The sequence below is a fragment of the Dromiciops gliroides genome, chromosome 2 (assembly GCF_019393635.1).
Source record: "Dromiciops gliroides isolate mDroGli1 chromosome 2, mDroGli1.pri, whole genome shotgun sequence".
NCBI classification, from domain to species: Eukaryota; Metazoa; Chordata; class Mammalia; order Microbiotheria; family Microbiotheriidae; genus Dromiciops; species Dromiciops gliroides.
In genome coordinates this window covers 342,760,186-342,782,339 of record NC_057862.1, presented here as the reverse complement: position 1 = coordinate 342,782,339, position 22,154 = coordinate 342,760,186, and the positions used below count along the sequence as shown (strand labels likewise).

Below are 22,154 nucleotides of genomic sequence, written 5' to 3'. Positions count from 1 at the left end.
ATCCAAACCCAGGTTTTCAGACTCCAAATCTAATTGCCTTTCCACTACGCTGACTATCGTTAGGCACAATGTGCAAACTGTAGGTATAAGAAATGGAATCAGATTAAAGTAGTTCAGTGGCCAGATGTCAGGGGATAGAGAGAGGAAGGCAGAGGCATTGTACAATCAGAGCACACCTTCCTTCTACATCCCTGTCTGTTCATGGTGGGAAGAACAAGGGATTCAGAATAAAAAGGCTGACTGAGAGTTGAGTTCTGACTCTATTTATTAGCTATTTTACTTCAGCTGAGTCTTTTAAAATGTGAATCTCAGTTTCTTGATTTTGAAAACAGGCATACCAATACTTTCATACTTTCATACGTGGTTTGTTAACAGGAAGACTCTTTAGGAATGATGAAATGCTAGATAAATGTGTTCTTGTTATTGTTACTGGATTCTAGAGTTTTATTTGAATATCCTAGGATGACGAAGCTGAGTAGCAGTGATTGGAAATTGCGTTTGACTAGAAACTCCTTGGAGTCTGGGACTTTGTGTTACTCTTTTATTTTTATTTTCTCCACAGGATCTAGTACATTATCTTTCATATAACAGCTCAATAAATACTTGTTGAATTGATGTAAAAGGGAAATATCCCCTGAAGTGATGATGTCAAAGGTATGAACCATCTAAGGGAAAGATCCCTGGTCTAGGTTAGGTGTCAAAAGACTTAGGGTCTAGTCATGACTTTATCATCAATTTTTAACATATGATAGAATCATAAGAATAGAGAATTAAAAGTTGGAGGGGACATCAAAGGTCATCTTGTCCAACATCTATTTATATCATGGAGTCAACTCACTTCCTTGGAAAAGTGCTTCTTTGTAGAAGCGAAATAACAATATCTGCCTTATTAACCTCATAGATGGTTGCTGTATTATGCTTTTTTTTTTTTTTGTGAGGCAATTGGGGTTAAGTGACTTGCCCAGAGTCACACAGACAGTACGTGTTAAGTATCTGAGGCTGGATTTGAACTCAGGTCCTCCTGAATCCAAGGCCAGTGCTTTATCCACTGCACCATCTAGCTGCCCCGTATTATGCTTTTTAATGCATTATGTTTTGATACTCAAATGTCCTAATGGCCTCCTCTGAGGAACCTTTTCTTATAACAATAATGATTACGATAGTAAAACCTGAAAAGGCAAAACCTGAGATAGTGACCAAAATTGACAGTATATTTATCAGTATACACCAGGAGTTAACCTGGTATCTCTGAATTTAGTTGTTTTTATGTTTTGATAACTATTTCAATATGATCCGTTTCCTAAGTATTTTATTATATTTGTTAAAGATCATTTTTTTTTGTGGGGCAATGAGGGTTAAGTGACTTGCCCAGGGTCACACAGCTAATGTCAAGTGTCTGAGGCCAGATTTGAATTCAGGTCCTCCTGAATCCAGGGCCAGAGCTTTATCTACTGCGCCACCTAGCTGCCCCCAAGATCATTTTGTGAAGGGGTTAATATAGGCTTCACCAAAATGCCAAAGGAATCTATGACAAACACACACACAAAAGACTAAGAACCTCTGTTCTACATCTGTTGTCCACTGCTTCTTTACTGAGAAAAAGGAAATGTGTTCCAATTATCTCAAAATACTATTGATCATTGCATCTTATCTAGGTCTTGTTATTTTTAATATGTTACTTCATTTGCATCATTATAGTCATTATATTTATAAATCTATTCCATTTTCTTGCTTTGAATTGGTTGATACAGAGCTTCTCATTGTTCTCTCATTCATCATATTCACTGTTCCTTATGAAAAAATAATATTCCGCTACATTCATATAACACAACAGAGGTGATCACCAATAATGGCTATCTATTCTATCTCCAATTTTTTGAGTGATGCTGCAAATAAATTCCTAAATAAGAAACCTTTTTCCCTCTGTCATTGACATTGGCATTTGTGCACAATAATGAGATTGCTATGTTAAAGGGTATTCACAGAGTGGTGAAACAATTCATAATTTCATCAGCAGTATATTCATGTTTTCCTGCAACTCCTTCAACACTGGCTATTTTGTTCTTTTATTATCTTTGTTTCATAGGTGGGAGGTGAAACCTTCGAACTGTTTTAATTTGCATTTCACTTATAATTAGTGATTTGCAAGTTTTTATATTTCTTGTGCTTTTCTTTAAAAAATGGTTTGGCTCAGATCCTCTGACCACCTATATTGTAGAATAGATTTTAATCTTATAGATTTGTGTTAATTCCTTACATATTAAAGTGGTAAGATTTTTATCTGAGATGCGTCATACAAAGATCATTTTCCAAATCACTAGTTTCTCTTCTGACTGTAGGTTAATTTGCTTTCTTTTTTCCCAAATGATTGTGAATAACTTTATATAATTGAAGTTGCCTATTTTTTTGTCTTTTAGACTTTACTCCATCTATAATCCCCTGCCAGTACGTCCAACACATTTGTATAAAGTGTCTCCTATTATCTATTTTTAAAATTATGGATAGACCTTTACATTGGGTTCAATTGTCTATATACATATGGTAAAAGGTATTCTGCTGAATGATGTATAGTAAGATGCTTATATAAAACTATTTTCTCTCAAACTTTTCTAGATTTTTTTTTCTTCTTTCCACAAGCAGTTCTCATCAAATAATTTTTCCTCACTACTTTTATTTGTGTACACTAAACACTGCCCTGCTGTGTTCATTGTTTTCTTGGTCTTACTTATCTAACTTATCTTACTAACCTACTGTTATATATTTTGGAGGGGGGCAGGGCAATGAAGGTTAAGTGACTTGCCCAGGGTCACACAGCTAGTAAGTGTCAAGTATCTGAGGTCAAATTTGAACTCAGGTCCTCCTGAATCCAGGGCTGGTGCTTTATCCACCTAGCTGCCCCTGTTATATATGTATATATGTATATACATACTGTTATATATGTATACACACACACACACACACACACACACATATATATATATAAAATCAGGAACAGTTTAGTTGCCTATGTCTTTATAATACAGTTTGAGACCTCGTGATCCAGGTCTTCTTTTCTATTTCTAAAAGTTATTTTCCTGAAATTCCCAACCTTTTTTTTCTAGACAAATTTTATTTTTGTTTAATTTTATGAAGTAATTCTTTGGTAGTTTGATATATGATTAAATATGTAAGTTAATTTATATAATATTTTTGAGAGGCAACATCATGTTAAAGTTGTGGCTTCAAAATCATGAAGAGCTAGGTACAAGTCATACCTTAGATACATGACAATTGTGTGACCCTGGGAAAGTAACTTAAATTCTTCCTGATGTGGCAACTCTCTAAGACTAAAATGTGAAGAAAAGCTACCAATATGAAGTAGTAGGGGGAATTTCCTCATTATTAGTTCCCTGTCCCATGCCCAGTAAACTCATTTTTACCATATTGGAGAGGCACACCTAAGAACATAGGGTTCTCTCCATTTCTCCATTATTTCAGGTAAAAATGTTTTGCAATTGTATTTTTATAACTGCTATGAGTGCTTTAGTAGGATAACTACCAGATGTAGTAAACATTTACATAATTATTTTAAATGAAATTCCTCTTTTTATCAATTCCTTAGGACTATATCAAGATGGAGATGGTTTTTATAGATTTATTTTGTATGCTGATACTTGGTTGAAACTATTGATTGTCTCAGTTTAACTGATTTTCTAGGCTTTTCTCAATAAAACAATATATTGTCTTCAAATAGAAATAATTCTGCCTCTTCTTTTACCTTTAATTTCCCTCTAATGTGTGCCTTGTGGCTATAGCCAGCATTTCTAGATAAATCATTTACTAAATAAAAGTTGGAGAGAAGAAACATCCTATTATTTTTACCTATGAATCTACTGGGGAATCATCCAATATTTCTTGATTAGAAATAATGCTTTGTTGATTTTAAATATATACTCTTATCATATTAAAGAAGGGCTCTTTCAGGTCTATGCTTTGGGTGGGGGTGGGTTAAAAGGATTAAAATGAAAGATTGTTCTATTTTTAAGGATTTTTCTATTTATTTAATCTTACAAATTTTATTGTTCATATGATTAGAGATAACTATTTCTCAGTGTCTAACCAGTGTCTCTTCCTGGTATAAGTACAATTTTGCTATAACGAATCATATTGAAAAAAATTTGCAACAGTATTATTACTACTATTTGATATATAGTTCTTTTTCTCTACTTTATCCTTTCCTTGGTTTGGTCATCACCATAAACAGATTTTGATAGGACTTTGTTTTGAGAAATTGTTTTGTAGCATAAGAGTTAACTGCTCTTTAAATATTTGTTAGAGTTAATATATAAATCAATTTGAACCAGGTTTTACTCTGTCTCCTGCCCCAGGTCATTTTAAGTCTTATTTTATTTCTCTTTCTAAGAGTGAGTTATTTAAGCTTTCTATTTCTTTTTATGTTAATTTGAGTGATTTCTCTCTCTTCTGTAAAAAAAAAAATCAAGGTAACTAATGCTTTTTAATTTTTAATTTATTTTTATTTTTATTAGTATCCAAAGACAGTTCTTTCTTTTTATTTGTCATTTTAAAAGTTTCATTTTCAATTTTATTCATTTCTCCTTTAATTTTCAAGAATTTTTTACTTTCAAGGAGGATTGTTAATTTGTTGGTTTTCTAGTTGTTTTATTTTCTCACTCAATTAATCTCTTGTGTTTCTCTTTTGTTAATAAATGTTTTCAGAGATAGAAGTTTTTCTGAGAACTCTGCTTGCCATATTGCATATATTTTGATATACTGTTATATGATCTTTGTCTTTAAGATATTTTTTTGTTTCTATGGTTTAATTATTGAACCAATCGCTATTTAGGATATCATTACATAGACTCAATTTCAGTCTTTACCTTGTGTTCATACTTTATTAATTATTGTTTTCATCATATAGTCTATAAAAATTTCATAAGTACTTCTTAAACTTTACAATTATGTACCCTAATACATGAGCAGGTTTTGTATTGATACCATGTGATGATGAGAAATATCTATATTCTTTGACATTCCCTTTCAAAAAAGTCATCAAAGTTCTTTCAATTCTAATTTTACAAAACTTTTTTTCAACTGTATATCTTCATTTTAATTTATCTTTTGGTCAGATTTCTGCCCCCCTCTTTCCCTACCATCTCCCATCAGTCTCTTTCTTAATTTGATTAACATTCATTTGTAGCATCATTTTCCAAGAAACATTCCTTTAGTTTTTCTCCTTATTTGTTTTTTCTCTTTCTATGATACTCTAGAATCTAACTGCCATTTTTCTTGCAGAGATTATTATTATTGAAATAAAATTGACTGAAGAGACAACAACAGTTTATCAAAAAATCATTTCTTTTCACTCATTCTTGCTTTTTTCTCTCCATGACCCTCATACAAATTGAGTCTCCTAGAGTACAAAACCTTTGATCCCACTCATAGCCAGCCAAACTACCAACACAAGCATGAACCTCTACCAAGTTCCTCTTTCTCTCTTTAAGGATTGTTTTTGGTGGTGCCTCATTGCCAGAAAAGTTAACTTGTGAAGGAGGAAGTGTGATATGATAGAGGGAGACTTGCATTCAGAGTCAGTGTACCTTAACCAAATGCATGCCCTTTTGCTCAATCCCTATCTATACTAAGACCAGGAATTGATCTCTCTGAGCTTAGGCATCCCTGTTTCATAGACTTCAGTGGCAGATAACCCTGGGGACAATGGTTTTCCTTGGGGTGGAAAGTAGTTTTGAGAAGCATGGAACCTGCTTTGTTAAAGTCTCTGAACCTATGATGAGGTTCCCATTGTACACTGTCCATCCCAACTCCTCAAGGAACACATTAAAATCCCATAAGAGGGGCAGTGGGATGATAAATATCAGAATTTGAGCTAGAAGATACTTTAAAGGCCATTAAGTCCAATTTCTTCATTTTGCAGAAGATATAACTAAGGCTTAGAGTGTTTAAGTAACTTGCCCAGGCTGTACAACTAAGTGTGTAACAAAGGATTTGAACCCAGATGTGCCTGACTCCAGGTTCCATGGTTCCCCATTCTTGGTCTCACTCCCTACCTCCAAGGGTTTAAGTGAGTCAGAGAGTACAAAAGAATAAAAAGTGCCCAGAACCTCTCCTTCCACACTTGGGCCAAGCAGAAGCATTCCTCTTTGGGGAGACATAGAAAAGGCAACAAGAATAGACACATGAAGCTGGGGGGCAGAGGAGCCAGAATGGGGATGACTTGTATGTCAAGAGGAGAAGTAACAAGGCCTTCTGTTGTTACTCCTACTGTTTTATGGTAGTAATGAGCATGTGTGAAATTGTTTCCTTTATCTTCTTCTTGTTCATATATCTTCATCCGTGCATTTCTTGATGTTCTGAGGTAGTGAGGGTAAGAGCAGGGTTTAGAGGCAATATTTTATTCTGTTGTGTTGCCAGAAATCTCCCTTATTAACTATTATAAGGAAAAAAAGAAAGTGATTGATGCTGGGGGTTTCATGGAAATGCTTCACTGAATTCTTAAGAAAGGTTGCATAAATGGAAAAACTGCTGGACTTGGATTCAGATTAAAATCTTGGCTCTGAGACAACCTATAAGACCACAGGCAAGTCACTTAAATACACTGGACCTCAGTTTCTTCAATAATAAAATGAGAGTAAACTAGGTGATTTCTGAAATCTATTACAGCTCAAAATTTATGATCCTACTTATAATTTTGTTTTACTTTTTAAAGCAAAAAGCAAATCCATAGTTGCTGATTGATTGATTATTACCACAACTGTGCCTCAGCCTCAGACCAGATCAGAGACCTAAGGAGTGGCAACCCTGGGTTAGGCACATTGGATTCTTTGGTCTTAACCTTCAGCTTTTCTGTTGACTTCAGAGTCTAGAAAGGTGGGGATTTATGTCAAAGCATGGCTTCATGTGATTCCTTTCTTTCACATCACAGTTCCCAAGGAATGGGTTGGTGGGGTTCCTGGATGACAGAATCCATGATATTCACTAACCAGATGCTCCAACAGCTTTCCCCCTAGTGATTTTGTTGGCCAGTTAAATCTTTGGACTACAACCAGAAGGAATGATGTTTCTATCATACAATTTTTCCTTCCTGTCTGGGTTCCAGGGCCTGTAACAAACATATGGTGCCCTGTCTGTCTCTCACAGGATTCTGTTCACAGCCCAGCTGAGACAACAGCTTAATTTTACTTCACAAATCCATTCAATAGTATAAATCAGGGCCGTACAAGAGACTATGAAACATAAACAAAAACTGGTGATGATGGCAAGAAAGGCTGCTGGGAGTGGGCAGCTCCAGTTAGTATGTGGCACAGGAGGATTAGAACTCAAGATTTCTGGAAGCTGCTAAATGAGACAAAGGCAAGTAACCTGCCTTTGACCCCTCTTGGAAATGAACACATCATATCACACAGTGGACATAGCTTCCAGTGTTCAGCCCCTTCCATATACATAACAGGATCCCAGACCTGTCTTCTTTCATCATAGCATCTAGGCATGATGCTTGGCACTTAACATGGCCCTGACCTACAATTCCATCCTTATTCTACATCACTGCCCTTCAGGCACTCTAGAGTCCAGCCAAGCTGGCCTCCTTGTTCTTTTTTTTTGAGGCAATTGGGGTTAAGTGACTTGCCCAGGGTCACACAGCTAGTAAGTGTTAAGTGACTGAGGCTGGATTTGAACTCAGGTCCTCCTGAATCCAGGGCCAGTGCTCTATACACTGCTCCACCTAGCTTCTTCCTTGCTCTTCTTCATGTGTGACGTCCTATCTTCTTTCCCCATCCTTTTGTCTAGGCTGATGTGTCGAATGATCCCTTTCTTTACTCCAACCAACCCACTCCTAACCTCTTGGAGTCCTTGGAATTCTTTAAAGCTCATCTCAAATGTCATTTTTTACAGGAGATTCTTTCTATACCCCCAAGTTGCTTGTGACTCACCACAATATTATCTTATATTGATTTGGCAAATGCTGTACTTATGTGTACAATATAATGCAAACTCCTTGAAGGCAAAGAACTTTTTAATTTGCTTTTTTTTCTCTAGCCCCTTGTTCAGTGATTGGCAGGTATCAGGCACTTTATGAAAATTTGTAGACTGATAAGAAGGTGCTTAATATTCAACTTATTGATAATCTATACAAATATGATTGATATAAATGTGAGTTATGATTCCAAGATCAACTCACTTCAATTCTCTATACCAGTATTTTCTACTTTTTTGATCATGTACCTCACCAGTAAAAAATATTAAGGATATTCTGCCAATTTGTATTTATAGTACTACCTAATAATTAGAAATATATCCAGGGGCAACTAGGTGGCACAGTGGATAAAGCACCAGCCCTGGATTCGGGAGTACCTGAGTTCAAATCTGGCCTCAGACACTTGACACTTACTAGCCGTGTGACCCTGGGCAAGTCACTTAACCCCCATTGCCCTGCCAAAAAAAGAAAGAAATATAATTTTCAAGGATGAATAAATATAATAGATGATTCCAAAAGAAGTCACTGGAATTTACTTAGAAGGGCAAAAACAGAGTCTGACTCATGCTTTGGGAAAACTCCTTTGGCAGCCTTGATGAAGATGGATTAGAGTTGGGAGAGATTTAAGACAAAGAGACCAATTTGGCGACCACTGTAATTGTCCAGGAGAGAGATGACAGGAGCCTGAGCTAGGATGGAGGTTCTATTAATGGAAATAAGGTGATTGATGCTAGGGATGTCACAGAAATATGCCAAGATTTGGCAAATAATTGAATGTGTGGGGTAACAAAGAATGAAAATCATCAGATAAGACAATTAGGTGAACCTGGGTGACTAGAAGCGTGGTACCCTTGACAGTAATATGGAGTTTTAGAACAGGGGTGGGATTGAGGGGTAAAACCTCTTATCAGCTGCAGTCATCTATATCTGTTTATATTTTGTGACTTATTCTTTTCAACTCAAAATGAAAAGCATGCAGGTGGCATTCTCATTCATTAGGCACTTCCCTGAAGCACAAAGCTGACTTTCCATTGGGCACCTCTCACAACCATCAGCTGATCTAGGGAACAGGAAGCTAGTAGACTGGGAGAGATGAATTTTCCAAGTGGTACCTGCACAGATGATTCTGTGGATGCCAGTAGGAGTCCATCCCTAGCTCAAAAGGGAAGAGCAAGAGAGGGTAGGGGCTAACAGAGTAGAGGGATAGAGCAAGGGCATTTAGGGAGATGATGTTAGGTATTATTGTGTTATACCTAAGTCCTAGGAAGGCCAGTCACCAGGAGGGTAATATATGACCCACCTTTCCATCCTGATTGACTGATTACATACCCCTTTGGGTCAGTTCATGGTCCATCCAAGTAGCCCTGACTCTCATTTAGACCATTGCTCTAAACTACCAGTACTTGTAAATTCCTAACATGATCCCCTCCCTCTTGATACACTTTGAGAGACAGCACAGTGTAATGGACAGACCACTGCACTTATTATCAGGTGACCTGGATCTGAATCTTGACTCTTGACATTTACTTCTTGTGTAAGTATTAGACAAGTTGCTTCATATTTGTGACTCTCAGTTTCTTCATCTGTACAATAAGGATAAAAATAATGGAACTACCCACCTCCTAGTTTTGTTGTGAGGTACTATGGAAATGTGAACTAGGATTCTTCTTCAAAAAGCTTGCTGTAGTGGAAAGCACCTGGGACCGAAAGGCAGGAAACCTTTATTCTAATCTGAGTTCTCTTACTAACTAGTTGCGTGACCTTGGAAAAATCACTTCTCTACTCTGGGTCTATATTTCCCCATTTGTGAAATGGTGTGACTAGATGAAATGACCTCTAAGATATCTTCCTGCTCAAATACCAAATGTTCAGTGCCTTTGCTAGTAGAATAACTGAAGGACAAATGAAATGTCTGCCTCACACCATACAGCCAACAAACAGGACAGGGGACACTGCCGAGTCTGAGCTTTAAGAACACACTTAAAATTATTGGCTTAAAATTAGATCTGTCTAGACCTACTTACAAAAGCCAAAATGTGCTGGGAGATGTAAAGATAATGCCATTAGGATTCAATGCAATTCTAGTCCTTTGGTATAACATTATCTTGCAGTGCTGGTTATGACAAGCATAGTATTTTTTCTCTTTTCTAATCCCCTGGCTGATGTCCTTGAAATCTTTATGTATGTTGCTTACATAATAATAATGATGGTAGGCCAGGAAGTCAAAAAGAGTTAATTTCAGCTTCTTTAGTGACAGAGCTCATGATCACTGCCTGCCTCTAGAATTCACAAGCTGTGTATTATTAAAACATATGCAAAGCCTCCTCCTCCTCCTCCTCATTTATAAGGGGTAATTAAATTCCTGTAAAGGTCTGGTCAAGAGACAGCAGATGGAAAGGGAAAATTTTGTGTATTTGCATTCCTTGTGTGTGTCTGTCCTTACGTTTATATTGTTTTATGTGTATGTGTATACCATGGGTATTAATCTGTGTCTATATGGGTAGTAGTACCACTTTCGGGTTTTAGCTGCATTATATTATCTCTGCTTAAATTCTCTCTATCTTCTCCTTTTAAATAAATGTTTTATTGATGTGTCCATTTTTAGATTACTGTTACTTTACAATGACTAGACATAAAAAAACAAAAACAAAACAAAAAAACCCCAAAAAACCAGGGGTAGCTAGGTGGCGCAGTGGATAAAGCACCAGCCCTGGATTCAGGAGGACCTGAGTTCAAATCCGGCCTCAGACACTTACTAACTGTGTGACCCTGGGCAAGTCACTTAACCCCCATTGCCCCACAAAAACAAAACAAAACAAAATAAAACAAAACAAAACAAAAAAATGACTAGACATGTCCCCATACAATACAACTTTTTCTTGTAAGAGTCAATGAACAATCATTTATTAAGTACCTAGTATAGGCTAGATATTGTACTAAGTGCTAAATAAAGAAGTATAGTTAAATAAAACAAAGTAAGACATTAGCAGTTTTTGTAATGCATGCATCATTCTGTATCTATAATCTCCCACCTATCCACTAAGAGGAAGGAGGTATGTTCTACTATAAGTCTTCTCACTCAAAATTAGTCACTGCATTAATTAAAATTCTGATTTCTTTCAAAGTTATTTTTCTTTATTCTAAGCCATCATTGCCTACATTTATTGTCCATCTGACAACAAAGCATTGATAGGCAGGGAGGAATAGGGAATAAGATAGTTAATCTAGTAGTGTACCATCTTTCCAAAGTGAGCCTTTTCTTTTCTTTTCTCTTAAATGTTTTTTCAAAAGTGAGCCTTTTCTGAGGTGGTTCCATCACATCAAAATAATGAGATAATTGAAAAATTAGGTCATTAAAGGTATCGGGTTACTAAAACCATTTTTACTGGTTACCTATCACCAATATAATAATAAAACTCAAATTCTTCAGGATAGCATTCAAGACCCTTTACAATATGGTTCTAACCTACTTTCCTAGACTTCTTTCCCATCACTCCCCCTTACAAACTTTAAATCCTAGATTTCTACATCTTTCTTGTAAGAGGCTAAAATTCTAGCTAGTCTGTCTAAAATATCTAATGAGTGGTCACCAATAAATTATAAGCTTTAGTAAGAGTTAGACTTTTAAGCACTTATTAAGGAGAATAAGAATTCAGTGAAGAGAGAGAAAGAAGCCTAGATTCAGCTATCTATCTCAGGAAGCTTGCATTTCTGCTCCACTCTCCATGAGAGTCCTGATGAAAGAGAGCGGAAGAGCCAGCCTCACCTCTTCTTCCTCCCACAAACCTCCTGTGAAACTGGGAACATCCAGTCCACATGCACACACAGCTCCAAGCCAATTGACTGGTAGCTTTGATAGATCGTACCCACGAGCAAACGTCACTTCCTGACGCCAAAGAAAAGCCCCATAGCTTGCCCTCAGATGCCTTCTCCTCATGCCTGAGCTTTCCTACAGTAACTCTCCAGAAGGTGGTGTCACTCGAATCATTACATTCTTGTCCCTATACATTTCATCAGGCTTTTTCCTTGTGTTAGAATTCCCTCTCAACACTCATTCAATACCTAAATCCTACCCCCTACCCTTCTTCAAGACACAGCTCAAATATTCCTCTGCTAAACCTTTCCTGAAAAAATAGTATGGTATAATGGAAAGAACATTGGTTTCATAGTCAGAAAGTTTTGAGTTCAGATGGTGGCTCTGACTTTTACTAGCTATGTGACTGAGCAAGTCACTTAACTTCTCTATACTCAGTTTCCTCATCTTTAGAACCAGTACAATAATATTTGCAATCTGTCTAGACCTATTTACAAAAGCCAAAATGTGCTGGGAGATGTAAAGATAACGTCATTAAGATTCAATGCAATTCTAGACCTTTGGTATAACAATATTTTGCAGTATTGGTTATGGTAAACTTGGTATTTTTCTCTTTTCCAATACACTGGTTATTGTAAAGAAAGTGCAGGGAAACATCAAAACATTACACAAATGGTATTTGTTATTATCATCCAAGCAGATGTAATCTCCTCTTCTGAATCCCCACAGTTATTCTTATGTTTGTATTATTATCTCCACAGCTAGAATGTGAATTTCTTGATGGTAGGTATGTTGCCTTATTGCTCTTTGCCTCCCCTCAGCACCATGGACAGGGCCTTGCAAATTAGTAAGGGCTTAATGAATATGTGATGAATCGCTATTGAATCTCACCTTGAGCATTTTATCAGAGAGCCCTGCATGAAGCAGTGTCAGAGAGCTGTTATTTCCAATCTTTTTTACCCTGAGAACAGGAAGTGAAGTCAGACTTCTGCATGAATGGTTTGGCAGTCCTGATTACCTCCAATGGTTCAAACCTTTTCTGGAGTCTTCAGCAATGCTGGGCGCTGAAGCAGCAGGGCACCAGGCTTGTTTCAACTTTTTTCTCTTAACAAACTGCTATGAATTGCTACAGCAGGCACAATGCCATCTGCATTTACCTTTTTTTAATCACACAATAGAACACTCTGTGCAAAATTGGGGGTAATTAAAAGCAAAATATATCACCCAGAGGCTTATTTTTACCACCAAAAATAAAAGCTAGGCCCCATTTTGAGCCAAAATGACTTGATCCTTCCAAAAACCTCCTGCAAAATAAATACCCTGTTTGTTCTATGAACACTGTTCAGGCAGGCTGCTGCTACATAGTCATCATGGGACTACTATCTAGAACTGAACTGTTTTCATGATACGAAGCAGAAAGTAGGGATGGGGAACTTCAAAATTTAGTGGACTAGGTGTCACCTAAGTTTTTATCATTCACCATCCATAAATGAGGAGATGGAATAGTACATAATGTGTGCTGATATCCTTAGTACCATTTTCAGGGAGGTCTAGGAAATTTCTTTTATGTTGTATCCATCCTAAGCCTCAGTTTCTTCATCTGCAGAATGGAGATGAAAATACATGTATTCTCTAACTTGTAGGATTTTTTGGGGGGGGGGGAATCACTTTATAAAACTTTAAATGCTATAGAAATAGGAACAGCTGGCTTTATTGTTGCTAGTGAAGTGAGGCACAGAAGGTGAAAAAAAAAGAAAGGGTCTGAATAGGGACACTTAGAATCATGCAATATTAAAGCTTAGAAGAGACCTCAACATTCATGGAGTGTATCCCTTCCCCTCCCTCATTTTTCAGATGAGGAAATGGAGTCCCAAAGAAATAAATTGTCCTGCACAAGGTCACAAAGCTAAGAGTAGAGCTGAATGGAGAATCCAGTTGTCCTAAGAACCATCCCAGTGTTCTTCTAGCTGCACTAATCCTGACCACTTGACAATGGCTTTAGATATCAGTCTGTCAGTCAGTTGTCATTTTAAGTGCCCACTGTGTGTTGGTCCCTGTTCTAAGTGCTGGGGATACAAAGAAAGACCAAAAAAGTCCTTCCTCTCAATGAGCTGATAGCATGTGTTATACCCTTAAGGGACCTCAGGTTAATCCAACAGGTGAGACTGATGCGAAAGGGAAAAAAAGAAAGGCACCAGTGATATGAGAGCTCCATGAAAAAGCTACTTGTGGTTTGTCTATCAACATCAAAAATTCGCTGTGCAGGCAGGCAATCTCCAGAAAAATTAGCAATGGTTATTTCCAGCAAATGATAATTACAAGTCACAGTAGGAAACAAGGGAATACCAATCCTGGGGCTGTAACTCATGTAACTGTAATGGGTAACATTTTTTAGAACAATGTTTCCACTCTTAAAGCTGGAATGAAAATGTCACAATTCATCCTACAGAATATCAGCACAGAGTCGCTATCCACTACAAGACATAATCAAGTCCTTCTGAGCTTTTTCCAACACCAGGCTTGTCCAGTGTTTGCCATAAATATTGATTGCGTGATATTCCTGAGTAATGGGAAATAGCCAATAAAATCACATCTGGAAAATTTAAAGTGATCTTAGAATGAGGGTTTCTCCTCCCCTTCTGATTTCAATTCAAAATTAAATTGGGACATTCCATGCTGAAAGTGACCCCTGACTCCACAGTAATTAACTTCCCACCATCATTTCCTTTTACATGGTGAAGATATTTCTATTCTAAGAACTGCTGGAAAGATTTTTTTCTCTTTTATATATGAAACTCTATGTTATGAGAAGGCAACTTCTACTTCAGACATCTTCTGCTTCCTGGAAAGCTATTCCTACCCTGCTCCAACCCCAGTTGGAATGTTTACAATGATTCAACACAATCATCTTTTCATTCAGCTCCACCAAACTCAAGAGCCAAAGACATTGATAGCATATCAAGGGCTCTTTAATGTTTCTGAGTTGAGAGTACACAAAAAGGCACTATCTGTGTCACCTTGATCAAGTCATTTAACCTCTCTAGGTCTCAGTTTCTTCATGTGTAGAATAAATAGAATTTCCTAATTTCATTTCATTTCATTCATCAAGCTTTTGTTAAGTACCTATTGCATACTTGTCAAGTGTTATAGATGCTGGGATACAAATATAGAAATTTAAAAAAAAACATTATCTTTAAGGGACTGGCTCCTTTCCTTTACTGGAAAAAATAAAAGTTCTTCCTAGATCTAAATTCTAGGAGCTATGTAAAATTGAATGCAAAATTTCCCATCAATGCTTTCTTTCCTTCTCAGTCACTGCCCTAAGTATATATTTTAATTCTTTAGAGAAATCAGGAGAATGACATGCTCATAGAATCATGGGCTGTAGAACTGGAAGTGACCTTAGAAATTACTGAGCTCAACACCTTCACTTTACAGGTGAACTGACACTCAGAATAATTAGAGACTATACAGGTAGTAAGTAGTACATTAGGGATTCGAGGCCATGTCTCTGACTCTAACAAAGCTCTTGCCGCTCTACTTGGGTGCATATACAATCTTTTGCCCCTCAACTTAGGGTCAATGGGACAGCTAGACCAGGCCTCATTTTGCCAAATTGCTGCAGTATAAAAAACAGGCACCCAATGGAAGAACTCCACTTTTCTCCAAAAAGCCAAAGTCTCAAGCCCACACAGTCCACAATGACTGTATCAGCAAAGCTAGAAAAGACTGAGGACCAGACATCAGAATCAATTAACCACATGGACACAGCACATACTCTAGCAATGCTTGGCATAAGCCTCTATCTGGTATTAAAGAAGGATTAAAAGAGATCACAAGGTCACTTTGTACTTTTAATGCAGAATATCACTAGCCAGTATATTCCTCAAACCCTTCTTTCTTTTCCCCCTCCTACCCAATAAAGGTAAACCTTGAGTCCTTGAAGGAGTAGGCCAATGGTTCACATTAGCCTTTTGTTTGATAACTTGTTGGTGTGGCTGAGGGGAAGTGACATGCTGAAATGTACCAATTCCATCAATAGCTTGAAAAGATATTGAAGAGATACATGATGGTCAAATGAATTGATTGCCATTTCTTTACATCATGGAAAAGTAAGAGAGATGGGATATTTATGCGTTACCTCTAAGGTATGTTAAGATCATTGTAAGTAACAGTGTACATTTAAAAGAGACACAGGTCAAGCAAATCGGTGAGAACAAAGACATTTAACATATTCTTGCTGTGGAGAAGCAGGTGTGCCACCTCTGTGATGTACTGCCTCAGTATGCTAATAAAAATAAATCCATTTTAGATGCATTTCAAAGACCTTTGAACTCTGCTCATCCAGATGTCCGTGCTTGAGCAAATGAGTGGAGATAATTGATACTTTTTAAATGGGCTTCATGGACTTAAAATCTAATATGTTAGCTGGTTAGGGATGTTGAAATAGTGAGGTGGGGGAGCTATTCTGTAACTGGGGGTAGATACCTATTGAAGACATTTAAACCTGAGGCATTAAGATGCTGGTTTAAAATAAATGGGATGATATCTGAGGTATTGGGGATCTTGCATATGTAGAGAGGAGAAGTACAGGAGAGCCAGGATAATAACTTATCAAAGGACCAGGCATCCCCATCTTAGAGGAAAACCATGTGTTTCTTGGTAGACAACTTGTCCTGTGGTTATTCCAAGATGCAGTCTATAAATCACATTTTCTGAAAAACACTCAATCTACTTAGTCCTTACATATAGCATGCTTTGTGGAACCTAAATGTGGGCACTCACCTTACTGTGAGGCCAAAGCAGGTATGACTGATGACCCTATACTAGAAACCTCAATCTTACTCCAACCACCTATCAGTAAAAGCAACCTTGTGTTCCCCCATCTTCACCAAAGAATTACTATAGTTCCTTTGCTCTCCTGAGAAAAGTGGACAAAGCCTAAACATTTTTTTTTTCATTTCAGATCCTTGAGTCCTCCTTGTAGATACCAAATTTGCCATGGGAACACCCATGCCCACAGAGATATGACTTGTGCTGAGTACTGCAGCTAAGATCTGAATTGGGTCTTGGCTCATCTAAATTTCTCCAAAGGCTTTCAGAAACAGGCCCCAGGAAGGTTCCTAAGGCATATAAACGGAAGGACAATACTACTCACAATCAGGTTGTGGTCACGCCCCATGGTGATGACTGTCCTATTCACTGTGGGAAGCAGTTGAACCATGATTTCTTGGATATGATGGTAAGTTGAGACCTGTAACATAGAAGTAGGCACCCAAATGAAAACCAGAACTACATATCTTTTAAGTTTCTTTTTAAATTCAAGTTTTATTGATATCTTTTATTTTTTACATCATTGTCATTTCCAGATATGCTACCTTCACCCAATAACCATTTTCTTATAACAATGAAAAGCAGTTAAGCAAAATCAATATGGGTAGCAACCACATCTGACTGTGGATGCACCATACTATATCCCTACTCTCTCACCTCTCCAGGGAAAAGATGGTAGTTCATTTTATCATCTCTTCTCCAATGCTAAGATCAATTACCATAATTATAAAAGTGCTTGACTTCATTTTACTGTTCTTTTTGTTTTAGCTATTGTATATTTTGTTTCCCTGATTCTGCTTATTTCACTTCACATCATTTTGTATGTCTTTTCAAGTTTTTCTAAGTGCTTCATTAATAATTTGTATGATATAATAATATCCTATTATACTCACAAGGCATAATCTATTTAGCCATTCCCCAACAAATGGGTAACTATCATTCTGTCCCAAGTCCACCCCCCTGCCAAAGCAGTTAGCTTCTTGGTTCAGCCAAAGGGATATTAACTTCTTTCAGATGAATACATTGGTTCAAATGAAAGCCATTTCTGCTTTGTATAAAACCTGAGTAGAACCTATAATTCTACTTGGTACCTTTGGTAGAGAAGACATGATTTAAGATAGGATCTGCAAAAAAATGTTGAACTTTGGTATACTGTAGTAGTTTTTGTAATAGAATACAATCAGTCTTCATAAGAAGTGGGGTTTATATGGTGATGGCATTGTGGCAATTTTTCTTTGTAATAAGATAGGATTGTAGGAGTGGGAAGGGGAAGGAAGAGTATATTTGGAATGAATTGATATAAAAAAAGACACCAATTAAAAATAATGGTACTGGTTACTTGACGAATTATTTAAATGAGAGACAAATCTAGAGGGGTCACAAGTTTATTGGACAGTAAAATTATGGAAGAAAATAGGGATAGGGACTGTACTTTGATGTTCTAGATATGGCAAACTACCTGAACCAATACGGTACCTTTCCTGAAAACTATAGTCTTAGAGAGTTGCCAAGAACACTAAGACATTAACCAATATGCCAAGTGCCACATAGCCAGTGGGTGTCCATGGCAGGACCTGAACCCAGGATTTCTTCACTCAAAGTCAGCCCTATCAACTGTGCTATGATGCTGCTTTCATAGATGAAACTATCCAGGAAAAAATTCACTCACTCACTTGGAGGTTTGACAAGTAGTGACTGATGTGGGCACCATTTCCAATGGTTTTAACTCACCCACATTTTTTCTTTTTATTCAATTTTTGCTCATGCCCTACCATAAATTATGCAGAAAGTATCTGCCTAACTCATTGGAGGCCCTCCTCTAGGTCTTTTGAAATTCTGTGGATACCACTGTTCCATTAGAGCTAACAGTCTCTGTTCAAGGACAGTCTTAGTAAATGATTGTGTCTGTGTCTGAGGACTGCCCTAGCTAAATAGAGAAGTTATCACAAGTAAGTAGATTGTCTACCAGGTGATTGAATTTTGGGCAAAGAATTCAATAACGATGCAAATTTTCAAATAACATTTGTTCACAATACTGCAACTAGGAACAACATTAGCTATAACTAAACCCTCCAAGGACAAGCACCAAAAAGAAGAAGCTAATTGGAACAAGAGGTTATGGCTAGATAGTGATGTAAATAGCCTTGACCAAACTCAGCTGCTCTTCAACACTTAAAAAACTAAAATGGGATATTTCTTTTAAAAGAACAAAAATAAACAGGAAAGGAAAAGAAAAATATTGACAGGAAAACTTTTGCAGGAAACAGACATGTATACAAAAATATTCACAGAAGTATTCATTGTGTTTTGTTTTTGCTTTGTTTTTTAAAGCTGGAAACAAAATACATGCCCTACATTTGGGAAATGGCTAAGCAGTGTTCTAGAAATACTCTACAATATGACTAAACAATAAGGAATGATAGCTAAGAATTCAGAGAATGTGGGCATACATGTGATACAGTGAAACAACCTGAAGAAAGCTGAAAAGAAAGATAAATATACACACTTATTATATTAACGTGAATGAAATTGATAAGGAAAGGCAACCAAACTGGTCTAGTGCAATGGCCAAAATTAATACCATTCTATCAGAGTCAAAGATCTCATCCTCTCTTTCTCTTAACAATAAATAAAATGACTCTTTGGGAAAATGTTCTTTGTAAGGTAAGTTATGGGGGTGCTTGCTAAGGAGAAACTGTTGTATTCAATTGTTTGAAAAAATTTTTTTAAAATAAAGAAGTAGATACAAATGAAGCCACAATATGATAAATAGCTGGTGTGGGGCAAAATGTCCAGAAGGAAAGAAAAAATACTATAACAATTTCACTATTGGAAGAGAGAAAGGATATAGCACATGACTTTCCAGAGTGGTTTAGAATGGCAATAAGATATATAGCAGAAGTCCTGAAATCCATGAGACTGGAACTAGGACTATTGAAAGAATAATTCATGAAGAACTTGAGAATTGAAAACAGAAAAGATGGTAGAAAATGTCAATGAAGCAGTGGACATTCATAAAAGCAGAGTTGCTTAGGATGAAAGAAATAAGCAAAGGTAGAAAAAGATGAAATAGAGCATTTTTTTTAAAAAAGGTAAACTTGAAATCTTTGAATTTTTATAAACCAATGCAACAGGTCAAGAGGAGAGAGCTTAAAAATAATTTGAGAATTAATAGTTTTCTAGAAAATTTAAAAAATAAACACAAAGTGTAGCTGCTATATCTCAAGATATATAAGACAATTACAGTGGAATTACTAAAAACATAAATACAAATCAGAAGCATTCATAGCATACCAATAGAATAACTAAAACTCCAGGTTTAATTCAAATAGGAATGTAGTAGCCAAATTTCAGAGATGCAGTATCAAAGAGAGACTCTTACTAGCAGACAAAAGAAAGTAATTTGTTTACCATAATTGGATGTGATATGGAAAATTATTGAAAATTGTCCTGCACCCCCAAATTACCTATTCTACAAAACTGAACATACTCCAACATGAGAAAACATGGTTGAAAAAGGCCACCAAAAAAATTTTGAGTGTGGGGAAGGAGTAATGTAAAGGATTTAGGAGAGGGGGCAGAACTTAGAAGGGGTTTAGACATGCAAATTAACCAAGGATCTGAAATATATAATAGTTAAAACATACAATATAAACTTTCATTCAAATAATGAGTAAAGGGTAACTCAGTACTTACATATTATAATACGCTGATAGATTCCGAAGCTTTTAAGCCACCCCTAGTGTAATTAAGCGTCATAGAAAATGAAAAAGCCAGCAATTTTAGGGAAGAATCCATTTAAAAGGCAGGTAAAAAAAGAATCATAACGTGGATTAAATGTAAATCAGGGGACATAGGAAGAAGTAAAATAATATTCCTTGGATTCTAGAACCTCAAGTATTATCAAAGAAGAAGATTGAGATTCAGTAAAAGAAGGCATTTCATAATGCTAAGGATTACAAAAGTAGATTAAATAGATGTATCTTTTGGGGGGTATTGGGGTAGGAGAAGGGATTATTATTATATTATTAAAAAGTAATATAAGCTTCATCTATGTTTTGATGAGGGAGCTGATTAGTATTAATACAAAGAGTAAGGATGGGCTGTTGAAAATCAAAATTATTACAATACCATGTGCTGAGAGAGAGAGACAAAGAGACAGAAAGACAGAGACAGAAAGTAATTTAAAGTAAAAAATGTCTATGCTAAAATATTAATTTACTAAATTTAATAATGAAAATAAAGCAAGTTGGAGAATGGATTTATAAATAAAAGCCTGTAAGTTGCTGCTTGCAAGAAACTCACCTGAAACATAGAATCACAAATTCAAAGTTAAGAACTGGAATGAAGCCTATCATATTTTGATAAAAAAAATAATTTAAAGACCAGGAAATGCATTCATGATACTGGATGAGACAGTGACAACAATTAAAACAAGCAGGTAATATTACTTTGTTAATAAAAACACTGTAGTAATTAAACAATATCAATATTAAACGTGTACTTGATGGCATAACAACCAAGATCTTCAAGAAAAAGCTAACATTCTTTAAAGCCTAGAGAGAGTAAGACAAGAAATTCTAGGTTACTTTAATATTATCTGTCAGAGGCTGACAACTCCTCTGGAAAATTTTTTAAAAGATGAAATTATACAATTTGACAGATTGCTGAGAAAACTATTTGATAGAACCCAGAAAACTTATAAATTGGAATTTTAAGGATATGTAAATTTTTCAGATCCCCATGGGAATAACACATAAATTGCTCACATGCTATAGTACAAAGAATTCACAAACAAATGCAGAAAGGTAGAAATCTTAAAGCCATCCCTTACAAACTATAAGGTAGTAAAAACTGCAAACAAGAGAAATGGCAAAAGATTGATTCAGATGTAAAAAGAGACAAAAACATCCTAAAAAAGTAACTGGATCAAAAATAAAATTATAGCAAAAATGATATTATATTAGAGAATGATCATAAGAAGACAGTATACCAAAACACATAGTATGCAACTAAAACAATTCTTAGAAGAAAAAATACACATACACACATACCTCAATACTGAGAGATACAGAGAAAGAGAGCGAGGGAATGAATGAACTGATCATACAATTAAAGAAAACTAATGAATTAATAACCTAACAATGAACATAAAAGTTGTTAAAAATTAAAAGCAAGATATATCAAACAGAAAATAAAGAAAATTATTGAACTAATAAAACAAAGACATGGTTCTTTAAAAAGATTTGAAATGATGAACTATTAGCTAACTTTTTTTTTAAAGAAAGTAAAGAAAAACTACTTAAGTAATAAAAAAGAAATGGGAAACAAATCAATTTTAATTATTTTTAAAATAATATGCTGAATAATATAGCTAAAAATATATAAACGAAATGGATCAATAGCCACAAAAATTTAACAAAACAAGAAATATATGATCTAATCTCAGAAACAGAAATTAGGCAAAGCCATAAATGAAATCTCAAGAAAAAACTTCAAATTTAAGAGAGATTTTCT

At 35.9% G+C, this 22,154-nt stretch overlaps 2 protein-coding genes across 2 annotated transcripts in view; one reads left to right on the top strand and one right to left on the bottom strand.

Annotated features, from left to right (window-relative positions):
- Positions 1 to 16,898, top strand: part of INSYN2B (inhibitory synaptic factor family member 2B) — a 151,787-nt gene extending 134,889 nt beyond the window's left edge. The window contains exon 4 of the mRNA XM_043986517.1: positions 16,771 to 16,898. Coding sequence (XP_043842452.1) covers positions 16,771 to 16,858 — 88 coding nt within the window. The 3' untranslated portion in view covers positions 16,859 to 16,898. The remainder of the gene's footprint in view (positions 1 to 16,770) is intronic.
- DOCK2 (dedicator of cytokinesis 2) overlaps positions 1 to 22,154 on the bottom strand; it is a 500,741-nt gene that overhangs the window by 244,362 nt on the left and 234,225 nt on the right. The window contains exon 27 of the mRNA XM_043986513.1: positions 16,963 to 17,058. Coding sequence (XP_043842448.1) covers positions 16,963 to 17,058 — 96 coding nt within the window. The remainder of the gene's footprint in view (positions 1 to 16,962; positions 17,059 to 22,154) is intronic.